At 35.4% G+C, this 26,962-nt stretch overlaps 1 protein-coding gene and 1 non-coding gene across 5 annotated transcripts in view; both read left to right on the forward strand.

Annotated features, from left to right (window-relative positions):
• NF1 (neurofibromin 1) overlaps window positions 1–26,736 on the forward strand; it is a 210,001-nt gene extending 183,265 nt beyond the window's left edge. The window contains exons 48-58 of one of the 4 annotated variants that reach the window (XM_023530594.1): window positions 1,108–1,234; window positions 2,758–2,889; window positions 3,903–4,038; window positions 5,305–5,462; window positions 7,718–7,840; window positions 8,194–8,324; window positions 8,513–8,613; window positions 9,475–9,617; window positions 9,983–10,029; window positions 11,273–11,489; window positions 23,029–23,743. In XM_023530594.1, coding sequence (XP_023386362.1) covers window positions 1,108–1,234; window positions 2,758–2,889; window positions 3,903–4,038; window positions 5,305–5,462; window positions 7,718–7,840; window positions 8,194–8,324; window positions 8,513–8,613; window positions 9,475–9,617; window positions 9,983–10,029; window positions 11,273–11,489; window positions 23,029–23,171 — 1,458 coding nt within the window. In that variant the 3' untranslated portion in view covers window positions 23,172–23,743. Of the gene's footprint in view, window positions 1–1,107; window positions 1,235–2,757; window positions 2,890–3,902; window positions 4,039–5,304; window positions 5,463–7,717; window positions 7,841–8,193; window positions 8,325–8,512; window positions 8,614–9,474; window positions 9,618–9,982; window positions 10,030–11,272; window positions 11,490–23,028 lie in introns of all 4 variants that reach the window. The other 3 variants (XM_011360010.2, XM_011360009.2, XM_023530595.1) reach the window with 3 other exon arrangements.
• On the forward strand, window positions 20,475–20,593 carry LOC111739510. The gene has a single exon (XR_002780280.1). It is a non-coding gene; the product is annotated as a 5S ribosomal RNA (ribosomal RNA).
• Window positions 26,737–26,962: the final 226 nt, after the last annotated feature.

A 26,962-nucleotide genomic window follows, 5' to 3' on the forward strand; every position in this document is an offset into this window, starting at 1 on the left:
ATATATATTATATATATATATCTATATATGTGTGTGTATCTTTCTTATGGCAGCAGAGTATTTTACAGTATGCATGAGCCACAGTTTATTCAACAATTTGCCCATTAATGAGCATTTGGTTTCTTTCTTTCTTTCTTTTCTATTTTAAACAACACTGCTCTCAACATCTCTCTACATATATTTTATGGACTCATGCTTTTGTTTCTTTAAGATGACCTTAAACACCTTCAGTTTGCTTTAAAGAAAAATCTATGCATAAGGGAATCACTGGGATTCTTTAAAAAAGGGCAAATGCCTGGGGCTTAACAACTTCCCATGATTCTAAGATGAGATCCAGTACTTCCCCGCTTTAAACGAGCATCCGCCATGACTTTAAAGCATATATTCCTGGAACCACACTTTAGGAAACACTGTTAAAATCTTAATTATCCTTGGCAAGTTGCATAGCGTTTTGAAGTTTCAGTGTCCTCATTTTCCCACACTAGAATGTAAAATCCACCTGAGTGAGTAGTTTTTGACTGTTTAGTTATCTGCAGAACCTAGAAATATGCCTGGCACATCAAAACCACACAATAGCCTTTGATAAGTAAAAGAATAAATAAAGGTATAAATCTGTAAATGGGAGCTAATACCCTTACTGTATAGGATTGCTTTAAGGTTTCAATAGAATGCATCTGACAGTGTTGTCTACTACAGGTACTCGGTACATGTGATGTGTCTTTGTTCTCATGAATTTTCAGTCACAATGATACACAAAATGCCAGCTATAATTAAATGGATGGTATTATTTAAAACAACAATAATTATAATTTTTAAAAAGTCACCAGAATATAAATTGACAGTCATCTGTTTTACATTATAAATCAAAGCTATTTCATCTTTCATCATCTTGTTATTTATATGATTGCCTGTCTTGCACTAATTAATTTGTCATACCTTAAATGTTCTTCTGTGGTTTTCAGTAGTCATCTGATAATGTTTTCTCTCAACTTGAAAGAATTACTCATCTTGTCATAGCCGTTGAACACAGTCAAAAACCCAGTAAGTGGTTCTTTAAGGAAAGTTCCCGTGTGAACCCATCAACCATCTCATGATTATCTTTAATAGAGTCCAGAGGAAGTATTTATGGCAATCCGGAATCCTCTGGAATGGCACTGCAAGCAAATGGATCATTTTGTTGGACTCAATTTCAACTCTAACTTTAACTTCGCGCTGGTTGGACATCTCTTAAAAGGTAGAAAGGCCTTGTATCAGAATATTTTTATGAAATGGTATCAAGCCAGAAGTACTTAAAATAGTTGATTATTTGAAATAATTTGGTTCATATGTCTTGTTGTAAATGCAAACTATATCTGCTTTATTGAATTGTTTTGTTTAATATATGTACTTTAAATATACATTAAATATTGGATTTCCTTAAAACGAGATGATTTTTATAAAACTCCTAAGTACTAAACCTCCTAATAGCTATATTATTAGTTATCACTACTTACATATCTTTTTGATTATCAAAATAAGACAGACTGCAAATAAATAAATGTTATTTGAGTAACTTATGTTAGAAAATGTTACCAGTGATTTGATCACAGATTTTTTTTTCAATTTGTTTCTTATTTCTTGTTGATCAATCCTGTTATTATATTGTCTTTCTGGTACTCCACCCTCACACCTCCAAATTTCTATATTGCTTATAGCAGTGAGCTCCAGCTATTCCTCAGAGCCAGATCATTCACTCCCTAACTTGGCTTTACCCCCTACTGCTGATTTCACTGTGTGTTAGCTTTGGTTTATTGAGACAGTCATGGCCAGAGACTGCAATTAACAGAACAGCATGTAATGGTGAGTCAGAGGCAAAAGCAGTAAAAAGTAAGGCCTGGCATAAGGATCTGGCATGAACCAATGGTATTAAGCAGCACTGGATTTGACCGCAATAGAGACTCAAGGTAGAGCTTGAGTCTACAGTTTTGTATCAAATGATTCTTAGGCTTGAGGGAGGGATCATGGCAGTTCCCTCAGTTTTTACCTGACATATACGCACAACTGCGAATGGTATTTGATTTCACCACCTTACGAAATTTCTGCAAAAAATATTGACAGTTTTAATCTCTGAGAGAAATAGGGTTTGCTCAAAAAATATTACACTACAGGATACAAAGAAGAGGGATTGCAAGTGGGCTGAATAAGTGCTTGCTTATTCTGTATTTCTAAAAGAAGAACATATTTCTAGTGTACAAATTCCCTATTTTAAAATCGAGTAGCATTAGTGATTAAAAGTTGTCCAAAGATTAAGCTTACCCTCTCTCTAATCAACCCTGTTTTTTGGGCTCTGAGAGTATATACTTCCCTTGTCATTAAGTATTTTTTCTTTAAGTTAAAAAAAAAGAATTTTCAAACAATAGAACCCTATTTTCAAAAGATATCTTAAGGTGAACTTCAATACATATATTTTTTTATTTTAATCTCTGTGCTACTTTAAGGAATAGATGATCTAAAATGCCATTATCTTTCCTAATTTTCCTCTCTTCTTTCTTGGAGTTCCAAGGAACAATATTCTATTCTACACATTTTGATACTTCATCCTATGTGTAATTAATTAAGTACTTACATATATATGTTTTACCTTCCCAGTGGTTATTCTCAAAAGGCAGGAGTTAACCCTTATACTTCTTTTCCTTGTAGAGTTGCTAGTCATTAAATAAGAACTCAACAAACACTTGTTGAAAGAATGAATTAACGAATTGTTTTTATTTTTTGTAGGGTACAGGCATCCTTCACCTAACATTGTTGCAAGAACAGTCAGAATTTTGCATACGCTACTAACTCTGGTTAACAAACATAGAAATTGTGACAAATTTGAGGTGAATACACAGAGCGTGGCTTACTTAGCAGGTAAAAGTACAAAATAGACCAAATTAGTCTTGTATCTATATCTGAGAATCTCCAAAAAGAAGGAAGCACCTGTGGGTCCTTCAGTTGGTTGCTTGGCAAGATAAACAGTTCACCACAATCTAGTAATATGATGGTGGTTAAAATTTTGCAAGTTTTACCAAATCATTTTTCCTTATAAAAGAATTTGCACTAAAATATGAAGTGTGTTCCCTTTGTCATCTTTGGTTCAAGGCACTATGTGGCTTCCGATTGTCTCGTAAAATCCGAACGCTTTAGCCTAGCATCCTGGGCCCTTAAGCAACCCTCCTGGTTCTATCCTCTTTCTCCAAATTGTGTAAGCCTCATTTTTTATTACCTCCAAATGGATGGGCTATTTTAAGCTAACCTATTTGCCATCTCCTAGAAGTACCTTTCTGCCTCTTTAATATTCATTCCTGATGCCATTTGTTTTACCTAGATTGTCTGCCCAACCCCACCATTCCATTAAACGTTCCTTATTTGCTCTTACCTGATTTCTCCACTTAAGAGGACTTAACACTTATGTATAATACAGTTTTTAAACATAGTCATTTGATGGAAAGCGCTGGTTTCCAGTTTAATAGACTTCAGTTTGTGGCAGCTTTTTTGTTTGAATCATTTGACCTTGGGAAATCATTTAACATCTCAGTGTTTTTCCTTATCTAAGAAATGTACCTCATAGTATCTGCTCTCCCTTCTTTTTGTGTTTGTTGAGATCAGATGTACATTAAAGCATTTGATGAATATAAGCTGCTTACTAAATCTCTTTATATATTTCATGTTTATGTACAGCCTTCCAGAACAAACCATAGACTCTTTAAGATAAATAGGTCTGTCCTCAGTATTTTATATCCTTAAACCTCACACTCCCTAGGAATCTTTACATGCATGTTGAACAGCTATTACCCTCTTCAGGAGGTTGTAAGAAATATGTCCTGTTTTAAGTCTACTGCTGATTGGTTAAATTTTCTAACCTGCTTTCTTTTTCCTCTTAGCTTTACTTACTGTGTCTGAGGAAGTTCGAAGTCGCTGTAGCCTAAAACATAGAAAGTCTCTTCTTCTTACTGATATTTCGATGGAAAATGTTCCTATGGATACATATCCCATTCATCACGGCGACCCTTGCTACAGGTAGGTGGAATTCTCCCACAGTTACATAACCGTAGTCAGGTTTCAGTTTTCTTTGCTGATGGAGGCATTTAGCAGAATAATCCAGAAGGGAATATAGAGATAATCTAGCAAGAACATGTAAATCAGAACTCTTTTTATAAATGTACAATATTTTATGTGGGCTACTAGTAGGAAAATTATTCTTCTAATCATGCTAATGTTATCATTAGTTTGCATCTTTTAAGCACAAACCAGTTGAAAAATGAAAAGATAACCTTACAAGTATTAGGTTACAGGAAAGGGCCTAGGGAAAAACTAGCGTAAAATATAAGCAACATTACATGTTTAATGATAGAAAATTAAGGTACACAGATTTGTATAAGAAATATGTATGCCACCACATTTGTTTTATTTATATCATGTTAAAGTTATTAAAGAGTTTTCTATAATATAGATTTAGATGATAAGGTAATCAAATTATATTCACTAGTGTATGTAGTTTTGGAGTAGTATATTTTTCTCAATTTTATGGAGAAATTACAGGAAAATGTCATCATTTGGGGATTTTTCTGTGTTTTCAATTAAACAAAGGTATCTAAGTTTTAGTTACAGTGTTGAGCACAGGAAAGTAATCTTATATGTGTAGAACTTATTCAATTTATCAACATCCCACTTTTTCACTGAAAGCCCTCAATAATTTCTCACTGAAATTTTAACAATGTATGCAAAAGCTTTCCAGGCATAATTGTTTTTGAGTCTTATTCTTTAGTCATTTCTATGATTGTATTTCTTTAAGATAGGCCCTTTTTATTTTTGAAAAGAGAAGGTGAGTTTGCCTGTGTTCCCCTGTCAAAGTATAAATTAAGGTTGATTTTCTTGTATTTTGAACTATAACAGTACAATTGTCCATTTAGACTTGATTTGTCCTGATTTAAAAATCAATGTATCTGATCTCAGAAGCTAAGCAGGGTTGGGCCTGGTTAATATTTGGATGGGAGACCACGTAGGAATACCAGGTGCTGTAGGCTTAAAAAAAAAAAAAAAAATCAATGTAGTACAATTTTGTCGAGCACTCGGTGAGTACCTACTATGTATAAGATGCCACAATGGGAAAGTGGATACTTCCTGGAGATACATTAAGAGTTTGTACACTAAAGCCATTTATTGCAGTTTTAAAATTAATCGATTGCTGTCATTGAGAAATAGGACAGCCAACTGGAAGGGACAAACAATGGTTGTATTTGTCACCATGTTAATTATTTCTTCTCAATTGTTTAAATCTCTCAGGACGCTGAAGGAGAATCAGCCATGGTCCTCTCCTAAAGGTTCTGAAGGGTACCTTGCAGCCACCTATCCATCTGTGGGCCAAACCAGTCCCCGAGCCAGGAAATCCATGAGCTTGGACATGGGGCAGCCCTCTCAGGCCAACACAAAGAAATTGCTTGGTTAGTGTCTCTAAATTAAGTAGAATTTTTTAGAATTATTTTCTTTAATGGTCAGATACTTTCACTTTTAGAAAATTGTTTGAAGCTATTCAGTTACCAAAATTTATCAAAAACGAAATTATCAAATTGATGCCAATTATGAGAGAGATCGATATAGCTAAGAGGGGAATGAGAATGAGCTCTTAAAAGTTTTTTTTTCTGATTCTTAGGCTAAACACTGTGGCTGTCCTTGTTCTGTTCTGTGTTAGCCAGGCAGTAGGAGAGTGAGAGTAGGGGAGACATTGGCTACTCACAGGACCGGAAGAGTCGTGCTGCACTCAGAAGCAGCAGGGCCTTTAATAGTACATTTCCTAAAATTGTCATCTGACGGCAGAGTACATTAATGTGGCATGAAGCTGCAATAATACTGTCTGCTATATTTTCTATAAAAAAGACAAAAAGATAAGATTTTTGATTACTATAAGAAGATAAGATTCTTGAAAGTTAAGATTGCTCATGTCAATGAGAAGTACACCTAACATGCTGTGAGACCTTTCCCTCTTCAACAGCTGAAAGTAAATAAAGATAGAGCCCATAGATCCTACCTCACCACAGAGGAAATGCAAACGGGCTCTTACACAACTCTGGATAAGTTTTCATTGTTACTGAAGTACATTGGGATCCATATTTCAGCCACCAGCACTAAAAATGGCTTAGTGGGTTTCAGTTATCCATGCAAGTATATTTTTAAGTATCTTTAAGTGTTGGGAAAATGGCTTGTGTTTATAAGGGAATCAGCGAACAATGAGGTGTGAATTAAATTAACTTGCCAGTAAACCATAAAAGAAATTGAAACTGCGAATGTTAATCACTGTTACTAGTCACGTAGTTACCTTTTTTTGAGTTCCTTTCTGTTCGTACTTCGCCATAATCTTCTAGGAGTTTCCTGGTTACTTTGTGTTTTGTAAGTCTGGATTCTCATGCCAAGGAGGTCGTAAATGAAAAATGGATTTTAGAGAAAATGCAATATTGATTTTATTCAACCCCTATGCTGAATGAAAAAGTTATGGTCCCTGCTCTGAAGAGCTCATAGTTTGGTGGCTAAGACTTATATTCAGCCAATAATAACAACATCCCCAGGTACCATTAAAGTAATAGGTCTTGATGAAGGGAACCTGAGGATCTGGGGAAATTAGGAAAAGCTTCAGAGAGGAGGTAACATTTGAACTGGGTCTTAAAGATTTAATGCATGCTTGCCAGGTAGACAGGATAAGGGAGGCATGCATTCAAGAGAAGGAGAATAACATAAAATCAAAAAACAAGAAAAGCAACTAGGTAGCAAATGAAGCTAGAGAAGGATTGGAACAGAAGTGTGGGAGACCGTGTGCTGTGTTAAGAGATACAGCCTTATCATGTATCCAGCAAGGATCTTTAAGTAGGGAAGAACATTACCAAATTTTATTTTTAGGAAAGTTTTTCTGGCTACATGTGAAGAAATTGGAAGAAATTTTTGGCAAGAGGATTATTTAAGAGATTGATACAACAGTCCAAACAAAAAACGGTGTATACAGGCCTGCACTAAAGCAGAAGGTTTGGGAGAATGGAGGAGAGGAATCAGGTTTAGGATAGCTTTCCAAAGTAGAACAGACAAGACTTAGTGCAAGTTCCACATAATCCAATTTCAGTACTTTTACTTTAACATTAATGTAACACATGAGAAACTCAAAGACAAGTAGTAGATGGTACTTTCTGCTATTTTTGAAGCATCTCCCAGTGTATCTAGTATTTGGTACTTTAAGGCATGCAAATCTTTTTCAGAGCTTGAAGAATTAAACTTTGAACTTGCCTACTTTGGGAAATTCTTCATATGTTAATAACTAATTCTTGGTACCAGCAGAATTTCTTAAATTGAAAAAAAGTTGTTCAGACTTAGTTGATCTTTGCTACCAAACAGTGCATATACCCCTGTATTTATTATCAAATAGTGTACTTGTTGGCAGCTTTTGGTTTACCTCCAGTGTAGTGAATGTAATCTCAATTTAATTTGGACCAATAAGGTACATCCTGTCCTGAAACAGAGAGCTATGGGGCCAAAATTCCTTCAAAAGATGAAGAATAAAGGAGAGAAACTGTGCCCCATGAATATGTCTGAGCTTTCTTCGGGTCCTTAAGTGAAAACTTAAATACTTTGTGGCCAGACATTTTCTATTTAGTATATTCCTAAGCACAGACTCTGTGGTTAATGAATTTTCCTATTCTGTAACTTTTGTTTATAGGAACAAGGAAAAGTTTTGATCACTTGATATCAGATACAAAGGCTCCTAAAAGGCAAGAAATGGAATCAGGAATCACAACACCCCCCAAAATGAGGAGAGTAGCAGAAACTGATTATGAAATGGGTGAGAAACAAAGCTAATAATTGATCTAGATCATTGAAAATCAGATGGGAGAGTACATTAAAGCTATATTTGCTTTCCAACCATTTCTGAGAATCTTTAGAATGAAATATTGAAACATTTACTTTTTCAAAAGATATGCAGTCCTTAAAATGACAATTGTGTAAAAAATGATCATATATATGATATACAGCCTTGTAAACTTTTGTATAGGTGAATGATAATTCTGTAATGATGTTTGTTAAGTTAAAGAGCTATTGAATTTTAGAAGTAACATTAAAATGTTAGGTGAAGTGGTATCTAGTGTGTATATTTGATTAGTACAGTTGATTATATTAATATGTATCTTTCTGCAGAAACTCAAAGGATTTCCTCATCACAACAGCACCCACATTTACGTAAAGTTTCAGTGTCAGAATCGAATGTTCTCTTAGATGAAGAAGTACTTACTGATCCAAAGATCCAAGCGCTTCTTCTTACTGTTCTGGTAAGATTTTCACTTTTTGAGGGGGCTTTCCACGCCCCCCCCGCCTCAAGTTTTTGTTCCAGTCTACTCTAGGAAGTACTTCCATATTAAAAACATGAAAGGAAGGCCATCTTCTATTAATCATCAAAACAGATAACAATTCAGCCACAAAATAAAATGTTTTCTGTTACTTCTTTCTGTCTTGGCAGGCTACACTGGTAAAATACACCACGGATGAGTTTGATCAACGAATTCTTTATGAATACTTAGCAGAAGCCAGTGTTGTTTTCCCCAAAGTTTTTCCTGTTGTGTAAGTATCTCCTTTTGTGTTTAACTTTTGTGTCTGTCTTCAAGTCAAATGTTTTATAAAAGCTTAAAGTATTGCCCAGTAATGTTCAATGCTTGTGGAGCGAGAAACACTAGATGATGGGGTAGTGACTCTAGCTTAGAGACAGTGGATTTAATGGGGGATAAGACTAGTTTTGGCACAACAGACATTCGGAAAAGCACTTTTTTATCTTGCTGATTTTCTTAAGTGGTTCATTTTCTCTCTTAGGAGCAAACCATTAGACTGCTATTTTTAAATCAGCATACCTGTTTTGATTTCTTTTTCATTAGAGCTTTTGATTTATCCACAGCTAAGTTAAAACAAAATTGACCTCCTCTTTGAGAGATGAATTTTATTCTCTCTTAAGGGCTAAAATCATATTAGCTTCAAAGTGTTCTGAAAGAAACTTAGGAAATTCTCTTCCTGATCTAGGCTTCTATATAGTATCATTATTTCCTTCTTTTTGTTTAATCTCATTTAAAAATTTTAGAATTTAGTGAGGGGGAATAAAACTTTTTTTAAATAAAAATTTTAGAATTTTATAGTTAGTTGACTCTTGGTTATTTTTATTAATGAATGGTAGCCTGGTTAGAAATAGTTACTTACTTCTTAAGTTTGAATTGGATCATCTATTCCAGCCACTCCTGATGACTAAAACCAACAACAAAAGAAACAAAGAAGCAGACACATACATTCATTACAGAAAATTTGGAAAAGCACCAGAAAGTAAAAAGCAGTCATCTCCCTTCATTTTTATCGCATGGTTCTGGGGAATGTATTTCCAGTGTATATTTTCATTTAATTTTTCTTTAAAATGTTCCTCTGTTGACTTTTATTTTTTAGGCACAATTTGTTGGACTCTAAGATCAACACCCTGTTATCCTTGTGCCAAGATCCAAATTTGTTAAATCCGATTCATGGAATTGTACAGAGTGTGGTGTACCATGAAGAATCCCCACCCCAATACCAAACATCTTACCTGCAAAGTAAATAAATATATCGGGAGGGGGATGGTTGATGAACTTAGTAACATGTGCGCTGTCATAGAATGCACTGACTAAAGAATTCTTTAAGGGGTAGTCTTGTTCCTACGTCTCTCTCCATGTGCCGTTTTCTGACTCTTTTAATTATATGTTCAATAAGTAACTGGTTGACAACTTTTTAAAATTAAAATACAGTTTTATACTGATTTTATTTTAAGTGATTTTTAGTCTACTTTGACACTTTCTAAAAAAATGTTTTTGATGTACATGTTGGTTTTATATATCATCAACTATGTAACTTATTTAATTTTTATTAAAATTAAAGGAGTCTCATGCTTGTTATAAGAATAACATTTGATTTGTTGCAGGTTTTGGTTTTAATGGCTTGTGGCGGTTTGCAGGACCCTTTTCAAAGGTAAGAAAATGTATTTTTCTCTGTTGACAAAATGAAAGTTTTTATTTATATTAGTGTGCTTGCTTTAAGAACGCACAATATGTGGAAAACTAGAATGATTTTTCATAATAGACACGTTATTTTTATAAAAAGCTTCCCCCACGGATCCTTTCTAAGAGGCAGCACCTTTAACATGTTTCTATATTAGTTTTTCTAAAACACAACTCAATTTATGCTTGACTTTTCAGAAGGGTACGATAAGCCTCCGTAAACTTTCCTGCCCTCAGTCCCTTGTGTATTTGATGATCCTAATGCACACACTTAAGTATCTTATAATTAGGAAGAAACATTACCTATAGTTAAAATCTACCTCGTGACCTGAAACCAATGTTCTGTCATTTAAATCTCAATTTTTAAAAAATTACATAATGACAAAAAAATCTACCTCATGTAAATGATTTTCTTTCTAACCTGTTAGATTAGATTTATTCTTCTCTGAATATATTCTCATTTATTCCTATTGTTTGTTTTTTGATTGGCATTAGTTGATACAGTGCTACATAAATGTGTATTTTATTATTCTCTCTAAACATGGTCTCTCTCCAAATTGATTGAAGTTCCTTGAAGGCAGGACTTCTGTTTCTTTCTCCCACAGTTCTTAGTGTAGTGTTGTCGATACAGGGATGCTAAATCAACATGAATTATCTAAACCTTGTTCTGATTTTAAGAATTGGGAATTTATTTTGTTTAGTTATTACTGAATATCTCTTTATATACAAAGGCTGTCATTTTAAAAATGTGCCTGAAGTCACAGAAATAAGTATATTATGCAGGAATTTTTGTACTTTGATTGCCAATAACCCTCTGAGCCCTTCATGGTGTTAGTCGAATCTCTAACTGGCGGATGGAATGATGATACTCTCCACATTTTTTCTGTTTTGGAAACTTGACTAGACATCATTCCTCATAATCGTATTGTCTCAAGATTAATTTAGTCTTTGTGCATGGCTTTTAATAATTACAGGTTCATCTGGAATCTGTAAGTGTAAGCCAAATATAATTTCCAGTTATAAGTCCCATGGTAGTCTATAAATATTACTCCACCTCTTTTTTTTTAATGATCTATAATACAAAGGAAGAAAAATAGTAAATTAAGCCCAAAACAAACATTGAATTAACCATTTTTGGCTTCAAAGAGGATTTACAAAATAATAATAATAATAAAAAGAATGGAGCTAAAATAATTTCCTATTTTCCATTACAGCAAACACAAATCCCAGACTATGCTGAGCTTATTGTTAAGTTTCTTGATGCCTTGATTGACACGTATTTGCCTGGAATTGATGAAGAAACCAGTGAGGAGTCCCTCCTGACACCCACATCTCCTTATCCTCCTGCAGTGCAGAGCCAGCTTAGTATTACTGCTAACCTTAACCTTTCTAATTCCATGACCTCACTTGCAACTTCCCAGCATTCCCCAGGTCAGTAAATGTAATCTTTATATAAATCTGAGCAATAATATTAATATACCAACATTAGGAATTCCCTTGTTATCAGTTTATAGCAGATTTTGCTCTTTTTATTATGAGGTTCATTTTACATTTCTTCTTTACCTTGTAGCTGACTTGAATTTTGTTATTCTATAAAGCCTTCTACTTTTAAACAGTTATGTATAAGATAGTAAAATATTTAGAATGTTCACGTAATATTCCAAGGTTGATAAGTTAAGAGTTTGGGCAGAAACAGCAACCTAAGGTACATTACCCTTGTAAGTGAACAGAATTTCCTTACTAGATATAGTAACCTTGTCCCCTAAGGGCTTCTGTGTCTCTGATACAGCCTACTGTATCCAAAAAATATACAAAATATAGTAGTACCCCACTTCCCTGCTGCCAGCAACAACTCAACCATCCAGAGACCAACCTGAAAATCTAAGAGTAAATAAACAACTAGACAAAAAAAGCCATCTCAAGGAAATAGCATCTTAAAGCTCAAAGCAGATTCCTTACAGTGGAGTTACTCTTAGGTCCAAGTGGAAAAAGTTATCAATTCAACATGCAACTAAGAGGTGGATACACTGAGAAATAATAGCTAATAGCTTGGGTGGGGCTGAGAAACACAAGATGGCAGAAATGGCAAACCTACAGAATTCTGGGCTCATTCGTGTCAGAGGAATGATTTCATAAAACTCTGGTTGACCCTGGAGATGTTATTGATTATAGAACTAATGTCATTATTTGTTTTGATGACAGTGGGTAATGAAGGAAAGCTTCCACTATGGTCATGTTTTCTATTCAGAAAGATACCCTTCTAAAAATTTTTTTTTTAAGGTTTTGTGTTTAAAGTTTCATTATTTGAAAAGTTTACTTGTGAAACACCTCATTCTGTAAGGAAAGTTACTGTATATAGTTCTTTTAAGTGTTAGTATGGATTTTCTTTTAAAAGCCAAATAACATATTATAACTATTTTGTGATGTTCAAGATCCATAAATAGATGGAATCCCTGAGTTATAATCTCAGTTTTACATGAACATTTAAACATATAAAGCTTTTAAGGTTCTGAAGAACTTGGCAATATAATATCCAATTCGTAATATAAACCATTATATTAAGTAACTGTATTTATCTTTAAGTGTTGGTCAGCAGAGGAAACAGATTATTTGCTCCAGCATTTATTTATCAATCACCTTACTGCATCTAGTCAGGTTCTTTTTCTCTCCCTGCAAGAAATAACAGAAACCTGGTCACCCTTTTCTTGCCCATATAACCATGTTCCTTTGCCCTCTGTCACTTATTTCCTAGGACAGTGTTTCTCCAAATGTGATCCCAGACCAGTAAGTAGTAGCATCAGCATCATTTGTGAGCTTGTTAGAAATGCAAATGCTGGACAGGGCCCCACCCCAGACCTCCTATACAAGAAATTTCAAGAGTGGGCTCAACCAGCAATCTGTAATTTAAAAAACACCCCAGGTGATTTTTATGCATACTAGAGTTTAAGAAGCACTGCCCTAGGGTATGCCAGTGGTCTTACCTTATAATCAGCATTTCAACTATTAAAGCAAAGGCAAAACTTAATTTTTCTTTCTTCTAGATATTGCAGCCACTGGATCCTTTCCCTCACCACCACTCCCACCCCTTAAAACCTTAGCATTTGGGAGCTGGAAGTACTATAGAAGTTATTTAGTTCTAGGCTCACACTGTTGTGTGCAGTGGGGAGACTGAGGCTTAGAAGAGCTAAGTTAATTGCTTTATCACACAGTTCTTATCTAGAACCAAGGCCACATTCATTGCTTTCTGTAGCTGTGATGTACCTATCTTCCTGCCTTCCCTTTCCCTGTTTCTTTCATTTATTTGTTTGTTTATTGCTGTCTCATTACTTCCATCTGCCTTACCTTCAGTCCACCACTCCTTTTCTTCTGTTGAGCTCTCTGTTTTCTGGGCTATTTGTTGTTTATAATGTTGATCGCAATGAGAAAATTCATAGACTCTGTCTATGTTAGTCATCTTGTTTTTAAAGTTGAGTTCATTTCGGTCAAACTTTTGCCTCTTGGACTGCTAAAGTGGTGTTAAAGCTGTCAAAATGATTAGTTGGTTTTTTTAACGTTTTTTTTGTTTTGTTTTGTTTTGTTTTGTTTTGTTTTACCCAGACTGATTGCTTGTGGAGTTTCTGCCTATCTTTGCCCATTAATTGAGACAATAAAATGATCAGGCTGAGAATAAAGGCACCAGAACAGATTCCCCTGCTAGTTGATTGTTTATATCCTGTATTGTTAGATTCCAGTTGGCCATATCATTTGCTTAAAAAAAAAAAAGTCCTTCTCTGCAACCTCGTGTTTAGAATTGTTTATAAAACTTGGAGAATAGCGTTTGTGGTTTGGGTTACAGTTTTATATCAGTGGTATCACCTCCAGTAGTTCTCCAAAGATGGCTGCTTGAATAGACTACTATACCCTGGAAGTCTCTGACTATATTCAAAAGAAACTGAAGCTTTCAAAGTAATGGAATTAACTAAGTAGAATCACGGTATTCAGCATTTCCAGTCTGTAAAAAAAAATTGTAAATTGGGCGACCTTTGGTTTGCCAGATTATTTTACTACATGTTTTTGGAGAAAAGGTTTATGTTTATAATAGTGACTTTACTCTCTCACAAAACCCAGTTTTATCTCTAAATTGTAGTCTCATCTCCATGAAAGGATCCTGATTTATCTCTGTAACTAATTTTTGTGTTTCTGTTATTTGTTCTTATGGAATACTTTTCTCATAAGAGTTAATATTTTGTTTGTAATTAGGTATACTGCTTTATATCTTTAGCTCCATGTAATCTTTCGTCCTTATCTCCTCAATTTATGAAGCTGAGTTTGCTAATATCAGTGAGCTAAAATAAGTGATGAGTCTTATCCAGATTCCTAACTCAGTCCAGCATTTCAGCTTTGCTATTTAGCTGTATAGAAACCAGAATATTTCCCTGTCTCCACTCCCATCAGCCAGATCCCTGCAGAAATATTTAAAGAAGCTCTGTGTCACTCCCTGAAATGGATTTAAGTGTGGTTTGCCATCAGATTACTTAACATCCGTCTGCGCCCAGTCTACTGAGCTTTAAGCAGGTGAAAGCTGCATTGCCCTGTGTCAGAAAGCAGAAGTTGCTGATCTGCACACAGCTCGACCCTTTGCTGCAACTTTCCATGTCAGTACTAGACTCTGCTTTCCAAATCTGTGACGCTTAGCAGGATCAGCTGCTAAGCTGTATTTGCTATTGGATTCCAGCATTCTCTGCTGTCAAATCATCTAGATAAGAGATTCATGATCTCCCTCGCCTCAGGAATTAAACCCTACTTAAATAAAAAATCGGGGTAGTAATTTGTCAGTCACCAGCTTTTGAGGAAGTGGTGGTCACTTCCATAAAGCGATTGTCTCTGAAAATGCATTCTTCTTGACAGATTATCATAGCCCACTTGGCTGTCCCCTTTGCACAAGGAGGACTGTTTTCTAAATCCATATTTAAAAATGCATAAAGGACTGTCTTCTGACTCCCTCTCTAGTACAAATGGAACCTGGCATCAGTGGAGCCAGTGGACTTTATTCAGAGTTCAGCATATGTAAATTTATGTTAGATGTGGCCCTTTTAGCCAAATGGTCATAAAATTTTGCTGCTTCGTATTTTCTCAAATGCCTCTAAGAGAATCCTGAAGAGAGTCCATAACATTTATCCTATGATATATAAGAATATTTCAAATTTAATATTGCAGTCCATTATTAGGCCCACAGTAGCTGACTGAGCTAGACACGAATTGAAGAACCAGCATTAGAACCAGAAAATAAAACCTATCTACCTAAAAATGCTATAGATGGGACTTTTTTTTTTGCTTAAGGCCAACCCTTGAGTGGTTCTCTTAGATGATGAGCAAAGAAGCCTTTTTTAAAAGCCATATTTTGATTGCTTTATACTCATTTCCTTTCAAGTATACATTTCAAATGCATTTTCCCTGCATCCTCTTAAATATTAAAGGGCAAGTATACTGGAAATAAAAATCTCAATGAAATTATATGGACTTAGCACTCATTAAAAAGAAATTTAAAGATCCATTTTCAGGTATTAAAATTTAATTTACACTCCGCCAAGGCACAATATTTTTCGCACTGTAATTTGATTCAGTAAACATTTGAACACATATTTTGTAGGTGTACATTAGGCCTTGCATCTAAAGATGAGAGAGACTCTGGTCATCAGAGACTTGACAGGTTTTGCCTATGGACCTCATTGTTGGGTTTGTAGCTAAAGTTATTTCCTTCTGATCCATGTTGCTTAACAAATTCTATGTGTACACAAGTTCTTTGATTTTTAAGGACAAGATTTATACTATAGTGCTCTATAGAAGATAAGCAAAATTCCAGATATTTATCTTACAGATATTCATTGTTTACTACATACAAGGGACTCTGTCAGACCCATGGGAGTGGGGGAGTTAGTAGGACATGATACCTGCCCTCAGATAGATTGCAGAGCAGTGAGAGTGGTAAAATGTACACAGATAACTGTTTTGACATCTTTTATGGTACTCGTCATGTTGTACCTTGTACTATAACGTATTCTGATAGTTCAAAGGGATACTTGTTTGCAAGAATTGGGTAATAATTATCGTAGAAGTTTTATATTTTTTAACTCAAAAAATGTGAGATATGTTTTATAATTTTTTAACAAAACCAAGCCTGTAGTCTATTTTAAATGTTTATTATTAGAAATCTGTAATTTTTTTTTCTTTGATCAGCTTATTTTACTGCTGGTATTGGAGCATGCATTTTTAGAGCAAAAATATATTTAGTTGGGCTTTATTTTAAATTCACTCGTTTCAGTTTGTTTTGGGGCTGTGTCCTGGCCTGACAGTTATCCGATACTCACTTTGCTTCTGCAATGCACACCTCTCTCCTGGAAGCTGAGAGTCTCAACTAGGAATTATAAACATTCGTAAACCAGTAGTGCTGACATCTATGTGCACAGTGATGGTTCATCAAAACCATTTCTCTAAATGTGTAGGCATGCCTCATTTATTGTGCTGCACTTTATCGTACTTCACAGATGTTGCATTTTTTACAAATTGAAGGCAAGACCCTCCACCAGCAAAAAGATTAAAACTTGCTTTAGTGCAGTGGTCTGGAACTGAACCTGAAATTTCTCTGAAGTATGCCTATAGACTTAGTTCTACGTCAGTAGCACTCGTAATATGTTTACCAGATTTAAAATATCTCCTTCTTAGAAGCCTATTTTGAGACTACTTAAAATTTCTGAAATGACTTGTTTTTCTTCTTTTTTTTTTTGTTATTGCCCTGTATTTAAGGCAGAAAAATGATTTTAAACTAAGCAATTGCTTGTAATTTCTGCTAATTTTTTAGCTCATTTTTAAGTTTAATTCTTGATTTAAACTAAAATTCTTAATTGTAATAAAGGTGCTAAAAACACATCTATCTGTAAATTTGTAAGTTCTACCATTTATTTACAGAGTGTAATATTCAAGAAATTAATGATCAGAGGTCAAGAATTAAAACCAGATTCCTTCCAAAAACCAGGGAATATAATAATTATCCAGAATCAAATCGTATTTCACTCTTTTAAAAAAATCTTATGGACATCACTTTCTTTTGTTTTTTCTTCCATTCTGTATCTGTGAAGCTTCTCTGCCTTGCTCTAAATCAGCAGTTTTCATGCAGCTGTTCCCTCATCAAGGTACTCTTTACTTTCGTCATCTTTGCACGAAGCACTGCTTACCCTGCACTCGTTCTGGGCACATGGCATGAGACTTCATTTACCAGCCCCTGTAAGCACAGTCTGGCTTAGCACCTGAGGGACTCGTAAAGCCACTGCTTTAAGTCTGGGTGCTTACTGGCACTGCAGGGCCATGTATCCTGTCTTGGTTAAGGAGACCGAGGATAAGGAGCTGCTTATACTCCCCCTGCACACTGAAGACGCAGTCCCAGCCTTGGCCAACACAGGCAGATTAACAAGAAACTCCAGGGAGAGTTAATAATAGAGAAAGCAGGGTATGTGTTTCGAGGAAGAGTTTTTAGCTTAGAAATAATTTGTTTTTCCCAAATATAAAACCAACCCCAGTGTTTCCTTAGAAATTAAAGCTGGCCATCCACTCTATCACCCATGTTTTTTAAAAAAATAATATAGTCTTTAGTTAGCTCTAAGGACAGAGAAGAAGAAATTGTGAAACACTTGTGTGTAATTTATAAAAGATGCCTTTTCTTTCTTTTACTCTTCTATAATTATTATAGAGAAATATTAGACCTAATAGGAAAAGGAGTATCAGCAGTTGATGAAAGTCCATTAAAAATTTTTTAATTCACATAGGTATTTTGTATATCTAGTTCAAAATACAGATATTTCTAAATATATATTTAACACATCTCCATGAATGTATTTACTATAGCATAAGAAGCTATAGTTTTTTTTAAAAAGCTGTCGTTGCATTTTTGTCTAAGAAGATTATTTTTTGTGCTTATTTACCTTAGCTTCAGTAATTTTACAAATTCCAGTATAAAATTCAAGGTCTAAGCATTTCTAAAACTTTTTCAGTGTATCACTTAGTTTATTTTCAGGTATTAGGAGCATCTTAATTCGTATAGTAATTTTATCTATGTGCAGAAAGTCTTCACATGGATTACCATATCTGATTCTTCTAACAACCCTTTGAAATAGGCACATCTACTGTATCTTTAATGGCCAGATTAAGAACTACAACCAAATAAGAGTACTGATCCAACCAAGACTCAAACCTGGGTCTTCTGACATGTTTGCCTCATTATATATATGTAACAAATGAGCCTTCTGACATGTTTGCCTTCTCATATATGTAGTAAGACTTTTCTGACAGGTTTGCCATATTAAATATGTAATAAACTAAGCAATGCTGAGTCATTACCTTTTAGCGCTGCTGTGCAGGTGGTGGGAGATTTGGGCTATTTTTAGTCTTTCGTTTGTGTTGTGTAACTTCTCACAAGTTACCTAACCCGTTTCTTCTAAGCTTCTCAAGAATTAAAAGGGATTTAATCCTTTTATTGTTTCATGAAAATATTAGGTTCCAGTTTGGTTGATTGTTTGGTGTTTAAAAAACAGGCGAATTTCTTTTAATTAAGTGTTTTATTATTTGTCAGGCTGGATGTATATCCCTAGTTGTCAAAAGAAACAAACCCCGACACCTGCCTTCAAGGAACTCATGTTCCAGCAGAGGAGATAGACATGTAACTTGAACAACTATAATGTAATATAATAATTTTTTTTTCATTTAATTGGCTCACTAAATTTTGGCCAAAAGCGCATTTTATTTAGGATTTTATCTTTATCTGGAACCACCACAATTCGTTAAAGCATAGTGCTTATTAATACACCGCTATAGAGAATTTCCAGCTTCTTCTGCCCTGCATGTTTGTAAGTGGCTGCATGTATGACCACAGCATATCTCTGGGGGAATTTAAACTAGCAAATTGGGAACATAGAAGTTTTTATCTGTTTCATTTGGGGGGTGGCCCCTGGGTGTCTGTCACCTCATGAATTTTTGCTTTTGTGCCCACTGAGGGTCAGAAGAGGAAGCCAGTGCTTGGGGGCATAAGAGAGACCAGAACACAAAGCCTTAGTGAGGCCTGGAGGAGAAGAAGTACGGCGCCAAGGTCTGCTCACTAATCCCAAATATAGCATGTACCAGTGTAGGATGGAGTCTGTCTCCATTTGAGCAGTCTGGCTGATAATCTGAGAGTTTTTCCAATAGAATGTTGAGCCCAAATCCTTCACCAGCTTCTAGAGAGGTTTCTAGATTTAATTTTAGAGGGTAAAAAGAAAGAATGCTGCCAAAATTCTCAAAAGTGAGAATGATGCTTAGAAACCTAAATGCCATAACCAGAAACTAAGGTCATTCTGTTTTATGCAACTTGGCTTTTTCAAGAAACTGTAATTTGGTATAAATATAATGCATTTAAAAAAAAAATTTTCTTTTTCCACTTTAAAAAAAGACCCTTCAAGATGTTTATGTCAGCTTGTCCTTTGATCTTTAAAGTAAAACATCTTTGCTGTGAGGTGGAACTTTGGAATCACAGTCACGCTACATTTACCTTGTATAACTTGTAGAGTTTGGTAACTAAGTAGGAAGAAAATGCACATACAAAAATAAGAACTGAATTGAGATTATAATTGAATTTGAGAGAAGTAGAACATCAACCTTTCACACAGCATTGAAGCTTTGGGTTATGAGTGACAGGACTAAGTGATACTTTAATATTTTTAATTAAAAGAAACACGTGCTCATTAGAGAAAAAAAAAAAAGAAAATTCAGCAAAATAGAAGAAAAAAATCACCCATAATCTCACCATTCTAAAATAATAACTGATTAGTAACATTTTGGCACATCTCTTTTCAGTTTCTTGTCTTTACGTAGTAGCGGTCCTAGTATGTGTAAAATTCTATGGCTTGCTTTTTTTACCCTTAACATTTAACTGGAGATAAATAAGTATTTTAAATCTCTTTATTTAGAGGCCTGAAGGTTATTTTCTTAACAAAACAAAATGGAATATGCTTAACTTTCACCCTAGCGACTTAATCTTTGTGACTGCAATTTATATAATGTTCATTCTTTAAAATTTCACTGAGCAGGCCCTTTTCCTTAGATAGAATCATTGCCACCTTGCAGTGTAATGATTGCTTTTCCCCCAGAGTAAGCCACAGACTAGCAGTGGCAAGGCTGCCATGGTTACAGATTGCTGGCAGAAAGCCACAGGCCCTCCTTATGATTGCCCACGCTGTGCCCCTCCTGATGGTCATCTCCTAAGTAGTTGGTCGTCTCCTAAGTAGTTCAAACCCTTATCTTTTAAAAGTTCTACTTTTACCTGAATCTTATTTCCTGTTAAAGAAATAACCCCAGATAAGTAACTATTAGACTTGAACTTGTAGGTCGCACGCAAATAAGAAATGGAAGGTCGTCTACGGCCATGCCACCCTGAACCAGCCGGATCCCATCTGATCTCAGAAGCTAAGCAGGGTCAGGCCTGGTTAGTACTTGGATGGGAGACCACCTAGGAAGACCAGGTGCTGTAGGCATAAAAAATAAAAAATAAGAGATTGTAAGCTGACAAGGTCCTTAAAATCTCTGAGGTCAACCAAGGGTTGCCTCGCCTAAAAAAAAATTTAAAAACAAAAACAAAAACGGAAGGTCAAAGACACTGATAAGTTTGTGATGGAGGAAATTCAGATGCAGGAAGCTAAAAAAAATTTTTTGTCTTTTTCACTAAATATATGGTACCACCCCCAGGAGATCAGGGGTTACATGCTTTTTGGCTCTGAATTACAGGCATCACATTTAAAAATGAAGCGTTCAGTTCAACCAATATTATTGAACAAGATATCAATTATATCGTATAAGAAAACAAAAATGAATAATATATGATCTTTGCCCTTCTGAGTATTTGTACTCTAGTAGGGGAAATAAGATGTATACACAAGTCGTGATAGTATACAGGCAAAATATAATAAATATAAATGCCATATAAAAGCAGGGAGGAAGAAGGGGAAAAAGTAGTTCTGGCAGGAGACAGAAGAATGCATCATGAAGGAAACAGAGAAGGGAAATATGGGTTGGATTTTGTAGAGATAGACAAGGCAATTAAAATATCCTACACAAACAAGTTCAAAACATATTCAAGAGATGATGAGCAGTCTTCTTTCAATTTTATTATTTTTTTAAAATACCTCTGGAGAAGATGCAGATCAGTGTGCAGAAAGGAGTAAAAATCATCTAGAATTCTGTTACCCAGAGAAAAGTTCTGTGAACATTGTGATATGTTTTCTTCCATTCATCTTTCTGCATATATGGTTGGTTAGGTTAGAACAGAACAGATTCGAGATGCTGGTTCACGGTGCTTGGCTCCTGGAGAGGTGTTGCTGACATGTGTAATTCTACATTCACACTACCAGCCCAGTGCACTTTTTCATAAACAAACACTGACAAATGCCCATGTTCTTTGACAAGTTCAAGACAGCAAACCTCTACTGAGCCTGTGTAAATTGTACCATGTGCCTGTAGATTCTTTATGCTCTGAACTGAATTCAAAGCTGAATCCAAATGAAAGATTTGTGGCTCCTAGTAGGAGGAAGTCATCACAAATATATTTTCTGCTCATGAATCAACCAATAGATGGGTGGATCTGTGTATATTTTCTAGAACCTAAATAGTTTTTGACTTGAAATGCTACTTTTTGTCCATAAATGGAAATTTTTTCATTCTCAAATTTACTGTTCAGATGGTACAGATAAGAATAAATTTTAAAATTCAAATGGTACAGATAAGAATAAAGTAAAAATTACCTGAAATAATGCCACCAGAGAGAACTTATTTGGGCAAATGTTTTCCCAGCCCTTTTTTCCCCCCTACTCCTAAGTTTTGGTCATCTTTCTGTATCAGTAAATATCAGTCTCAGTACTTTACATTTTTATACAAGTTGTTAAAATGCTCTCCAGCTATTTGCTTTCCCACCTGTAGTTATGCTAAAAGTGGGTATAATCAGTCTAATTATTTTTATTAATTTTATTGAAATGTAACAGACAGAAAAGTACACGATCATAAGTTTCAACCTAAAGAACTTTTAAGTAAACACGCTTAACAATCCAGCATTCAGATCAATAAACTGAACATTACCAGTCCCCAAGAAGCCACTCTCATTCTCTCTTTCTGTCACCACTTCCTCAGGGTAACCACTATTCTGTTACCTGTAATTTGTCATCTTTATTAATCTGAGAGGTAAACAGTATTTTGTTTTTGCTTCTGGTTACTGTTATGAAGTCATTACTTAGATTATTTATAAAATACATTGTAAGACCCAGTTTTGGGAGGTTTAATCTCCTCTATGAGAGAAATAAATGGCATCCGTCTAAGATGCAGAGCATGAAATGACTTGCCGTAGTTGAAAAGGTCAAAGCAAAGAGTCTACAGTATGACCTCTGTGATGTGTTATTTTCTCAGTAAATATCTGAGTTCCTTTGAGACAGGCACTGTGATTTAAAAGAAAAAAAAAAGTGTCTGCCTTTGATTGAAAAAGTAGAAAGGATCTGCCTTTCTTTGAAATAACAAATTTCAGTACCTTTTGCAACTGTATATATAGTATGTATATATTCTGTATATAAACACCAGTAAGGATATGTGGCTAGAAGCTGACCTCTGCTGGAAGCTTCTGGTATGATTTGGAGGAAGGATTTCTTGTCTTCCCTGGTGGCTGCTAGCCTTTCGTTCAGCTCAAGCCTGCCTGCCTTGCAACTTCTTGGGTTTGTTTTTTTTTTTTTCTTACGCTGTTTTTCTGCTGTGATAGCAAACTCTGCTTAACAAAATGTGAAGTTTTCTGTGTGACAGGATCTTCATAAACATTCTAGCAGTTGAGCATTAACAATTCTCCCGGTTGTATCTCGTACACAAATCATGAGATCCAACCCTGTAGCTTAACACCGGAGGAGAGAGAGTAACTGGCCGCTCTGTTTCTCTCCAGGAATTGACAAGGAGAATGTTGAACTCTCCCCAAGCGCTGGGCACTGTAATAGTGGACGAACTCGCCATGGATCCGCAAGCCAAGTACAGAAGCAAAGAAGCACTGGCAGTTTCAAACGTAATAGCATTAAGAAGATCATGTGAAGCTTTCTTTCTTTCCTTTTTCAAACAAACTTAACTTACACGGGCTCCTCACTAGTGCCCCCTTCACGACCGTGCTGTGATGCTGCACTTCATGTTTTTAAGAACCCATCCTGTCTGCCATGTTGCCAGATGATCAACTCTTGGAAGCATTGCCTAAATTTAATGCTGCTTTTTCTTTAACAGTTTTTTCCTTCTAATTTCGGTGTGTCTGATTTAAGCAAGTGTTCAGAACAACCGCAAAGAAAGTGGGAGGTCAGGACACTTGAACTGAGAACATCCCAATTGTGAGAGAGGATGGATTCTTGAATACTGCTGCTACTGGCCAGCTATGAAAGCCATTTGCACAGAGCTCTGCCTTCTATGTTTTCCCTTTCCTCATCATACAAAGTAAAGTGTCAGTCTTATTTACACACTTGTCAAGATACAAGTTTATGGGAGAAATAATACTATAACCCCAGTATATTTAATCTGACTTTTAGCTGTGGACTTTTTTTTACCTTACAAACTGAAGGAACCACAGAGTTCAAGCCTCAGAGACTCCACGCCATAAAGCCACAGGCGAGGTACTTTGGAGGGGCGGAGGGATTTAGTATTTTGTAGCGGGTTCTTAAGAAATACTAACATTTGAGTATTAGCAATAATTTCAGGAAAATAAGCATAACCACATATATCTTAACATCACCGAATTAAAGCGATAGGTTCTGAGGCCTTATCCAAACTCAGTCATCCAAACTAGTTTATTTTTTTCTCTAGCTGATTATCTTTTAATCTTTAAATATGCTATAAGTTGTTTTTTGTTTTTGTAAGCCAAAACTATACTAAGTATAGTAATTATACATTTTCCCCCACCTTTTCTTTCCTAAATAATGCTAAGCAGGGTAATCAGTGAACAAAGTGTTGAAAATTGTTCCTAGAAGGTAACTTTCATAGATGTTTGCATTAGCTCCATAGCAAAATGGAATGGTACGTGGCTTTGAGTAGCTGATGCTTTTATTTTGTTTAATAATTTTCCCAGAAACATGGAGTGTGGTGTATATTAACAAAAATGTATTTGATAAAATGTATTTTAAATGTCTTGTAACTTTACCCCTCCCCTCCAAAAAAACAAGTAATCTCTTTAGCAAAACATTTGGGTCGTATATGATAGAATTTCATTTAATCACTGTGAAAAGACTAGTCAGCCTGAATTAGTATGACAACAGGGGACCGGAAGAGGTGCTGCTATACTGAATGGTATGGGTTACAGTGGCACTGGAATTCCCATAGTAATGCAGATCAAGTTTCTTTGTGGTACCTGGATAGTGCAAAATAATTCAACTTCAGAGAGCGTATTAGTTTTCTGGATGTTCCAATTTAAGACTAACCGTATTTATTACAAAAAGATATTATTCCCTACTCCCAGGTTCCCTTTATATGTTCAAATGTAATCGCTTTGGGAGGAGAAGAGAAACCTGGGGGAGGGGAGAGTTTCCTGTAGTGCTACTTCATAAGTGGATTTCAGTAAATTAAATTCCACAGCTAAATCAATAAACAATGGTACATGTAAGTGTTCTGATTTTAATAATATAACACATTTCACATTTATCCACATAATAACAATGTAATATGTTAATGTAAATAAAATTGCTTTTGATATTCAGAAATATCAAGAATTTAATTTTTTTAATTTGTTTACAATCCTGGGAAAAGTAAGAACCATTTGCCAAAATAAAAGGAAAAAACCCTTAGTATTAATAGGTATTTTGACATAGAATTGTTGGAAAATATTAAAGACGGGTGCAATTAACTAAACTTTTGTTTTTAACTATTGTAGAGGCTGCATTAGAATAGAACGCTTATAATAACAGAACAACTAAGACTATAAAGAAGCTTAGACTAGAACTGAGTTTAGAAATAGGTCATTCACAACCCCGTGCCAAGGATGCCAAGCTGCCGTTAAGGTCCTCGCACAACCCAGTACTTCTGGAAATGGGATTCACAACTTCTTGGCTCCTGGACTAAAAGGCAGATGTGAGCCTTTAATTATTTTGGTTCCACGTTTTCCCTCCGTGTTGGTTGGTTTAGTGCATACGATAGTGGGTAGTGGTATGCTATTTTGCTTCTCCCATCAAAATAGACTAATTTCCAAAGGTTTGCTGTTAAAAATATTGATCTTTCCATAAACAAATTTTCCAAGGTATTATATTTCTTAAATTTATTCATTATTTTCCTCTAGTGTAATGAATGGAATGAATTCACTTGAAGTACCTCATGAAATGATCAGCGTTGCACAAATCAAAATTGAGCCTTCTTTGAACTGCAAAAATACTTTGACCAATATATCCTGGGAATTTGAAAACTTACCAAGATTTAAAATTTTTATTGTCTAAAGAACTTCCAACTTTTGAGGAAAATCTAGCTTTCCAAGTAACTAAAATGAACATGAGATAAATCTCTCACCAGTATGCATCCCCTGAGAAATGAATTACTTTTTTAGGCCTCTTATACCTGTAATCTGCAGAAGAAATTCTGAAGTTCAGAGCAGGTTTCCCATTTTGCATAATCCGGTGTAAATTCTATAAAGAACATTATAAGTAATTTATTTGGGGTTTGTGGGTGTTCCCCCTTTTTAAAAAGGAACAGTAACTCATCACGTTTTTATTGCGGATAATCTACGTGTTTTATCACTGCTCCAAGTCCCAGGGGTCTGGTCTTGTTTGCTGATGTGGAAACACGGTTCACCAGCTTTGTGGGGGGAACGTGACAAGTGCTCTGTCCTTCGTCCACTCAGCACCTGTTCATCACTAGATGCTGGCTCTGTGCAGGTCCTGAGCCTGGCACTGAAGACACCGCAGTGAATGGTCAGCTTCCACCCCCACAGAACGGATGTTCTAGGAGTAGACAGAACAGAAGCCGGCAACCCTCCTCGCTTAGTGGCTTTTAGGGTTTTTCAGTTTTGTTTTGGCTTTTTGTTTGTTTTTTGGTTTTGTTTTTACGTTCCCCTCTCATCCCTCCCCAGCATAATAAGGCATGTCTTATTCAATGTTATGCAATGGACTTATACAAAAATTCACTTAGTGTCAGCCACATAATTTTTTTTAATGCAGTATACTCACCTGTAAATAGTTTGTGTAAAATTTGACAGAAAAGTATATTTACTACACTGTAAATACATGTGATGATATATTGTATTATTTTGCTTTTTTGTAAAGCAGTTGCTGTACATGGATAACAAACAAACATTTGAATATTCTCGTGTTAGTATTGTGAACTTCTTCCTGCGACTGCGTTACATCACTTAAAGAAAATGCCATGTATTGTAAACTTACACTGTATATGATAACTTCCTCTCCTTTCCATTCAGACCTAAACATTGGCAGTTTCCTTGTCTACAGCCTTGTTAATATTGTAAGCAGTTGTACGCCAGCAGGAGAAATACTGCCCAACAGGCAAAATTGATCATGATCATTGCAGGAGAAATTGTAGAAATCTACTTCAGATCATTGTTGTTCCTCACCCCATTTTCCTCTCTGTGTATGTACTCCTCCCCCACCCTTTTTTTAAGTAAAATGTAAATTTAATCTGCTCTAAGATGTGGGGAGTTATTTAATTTCTTCACGTGCATCAGCTCTGTTTTCTCACTTCCCCTCACTGCTCACTGATCTTTTGAAACATCATGACCATTTCCTTTCTTTTATGGATGTCTTGGGTTCTCCACCCCACCCCACCCTACCCCACCCCCATGGATTTCTGTTTCCAGAACCAATCTCAACTAAAAGTAAAGTAAGTAATTTTAGTGAAATGTGTAAAGG

Source organism: Pteropus vampyrus, unplaced genomic scaffold (genome assembly GCF_000151845.1).
Source record: "Pteropus vampyrus isolate Shadow unplaced genomic scaffold, Pvam_2.0 Scaffold50, whole genome shotgun sequence".
In the NCBI taxonomy this organism is placed as follows: domain Eukaryota; kingdom Metazoa; phylum Chordata; class Mammalia; order Chiroptera; family Pteropodidae; genus Pteropus; species Pteropus vampyrus.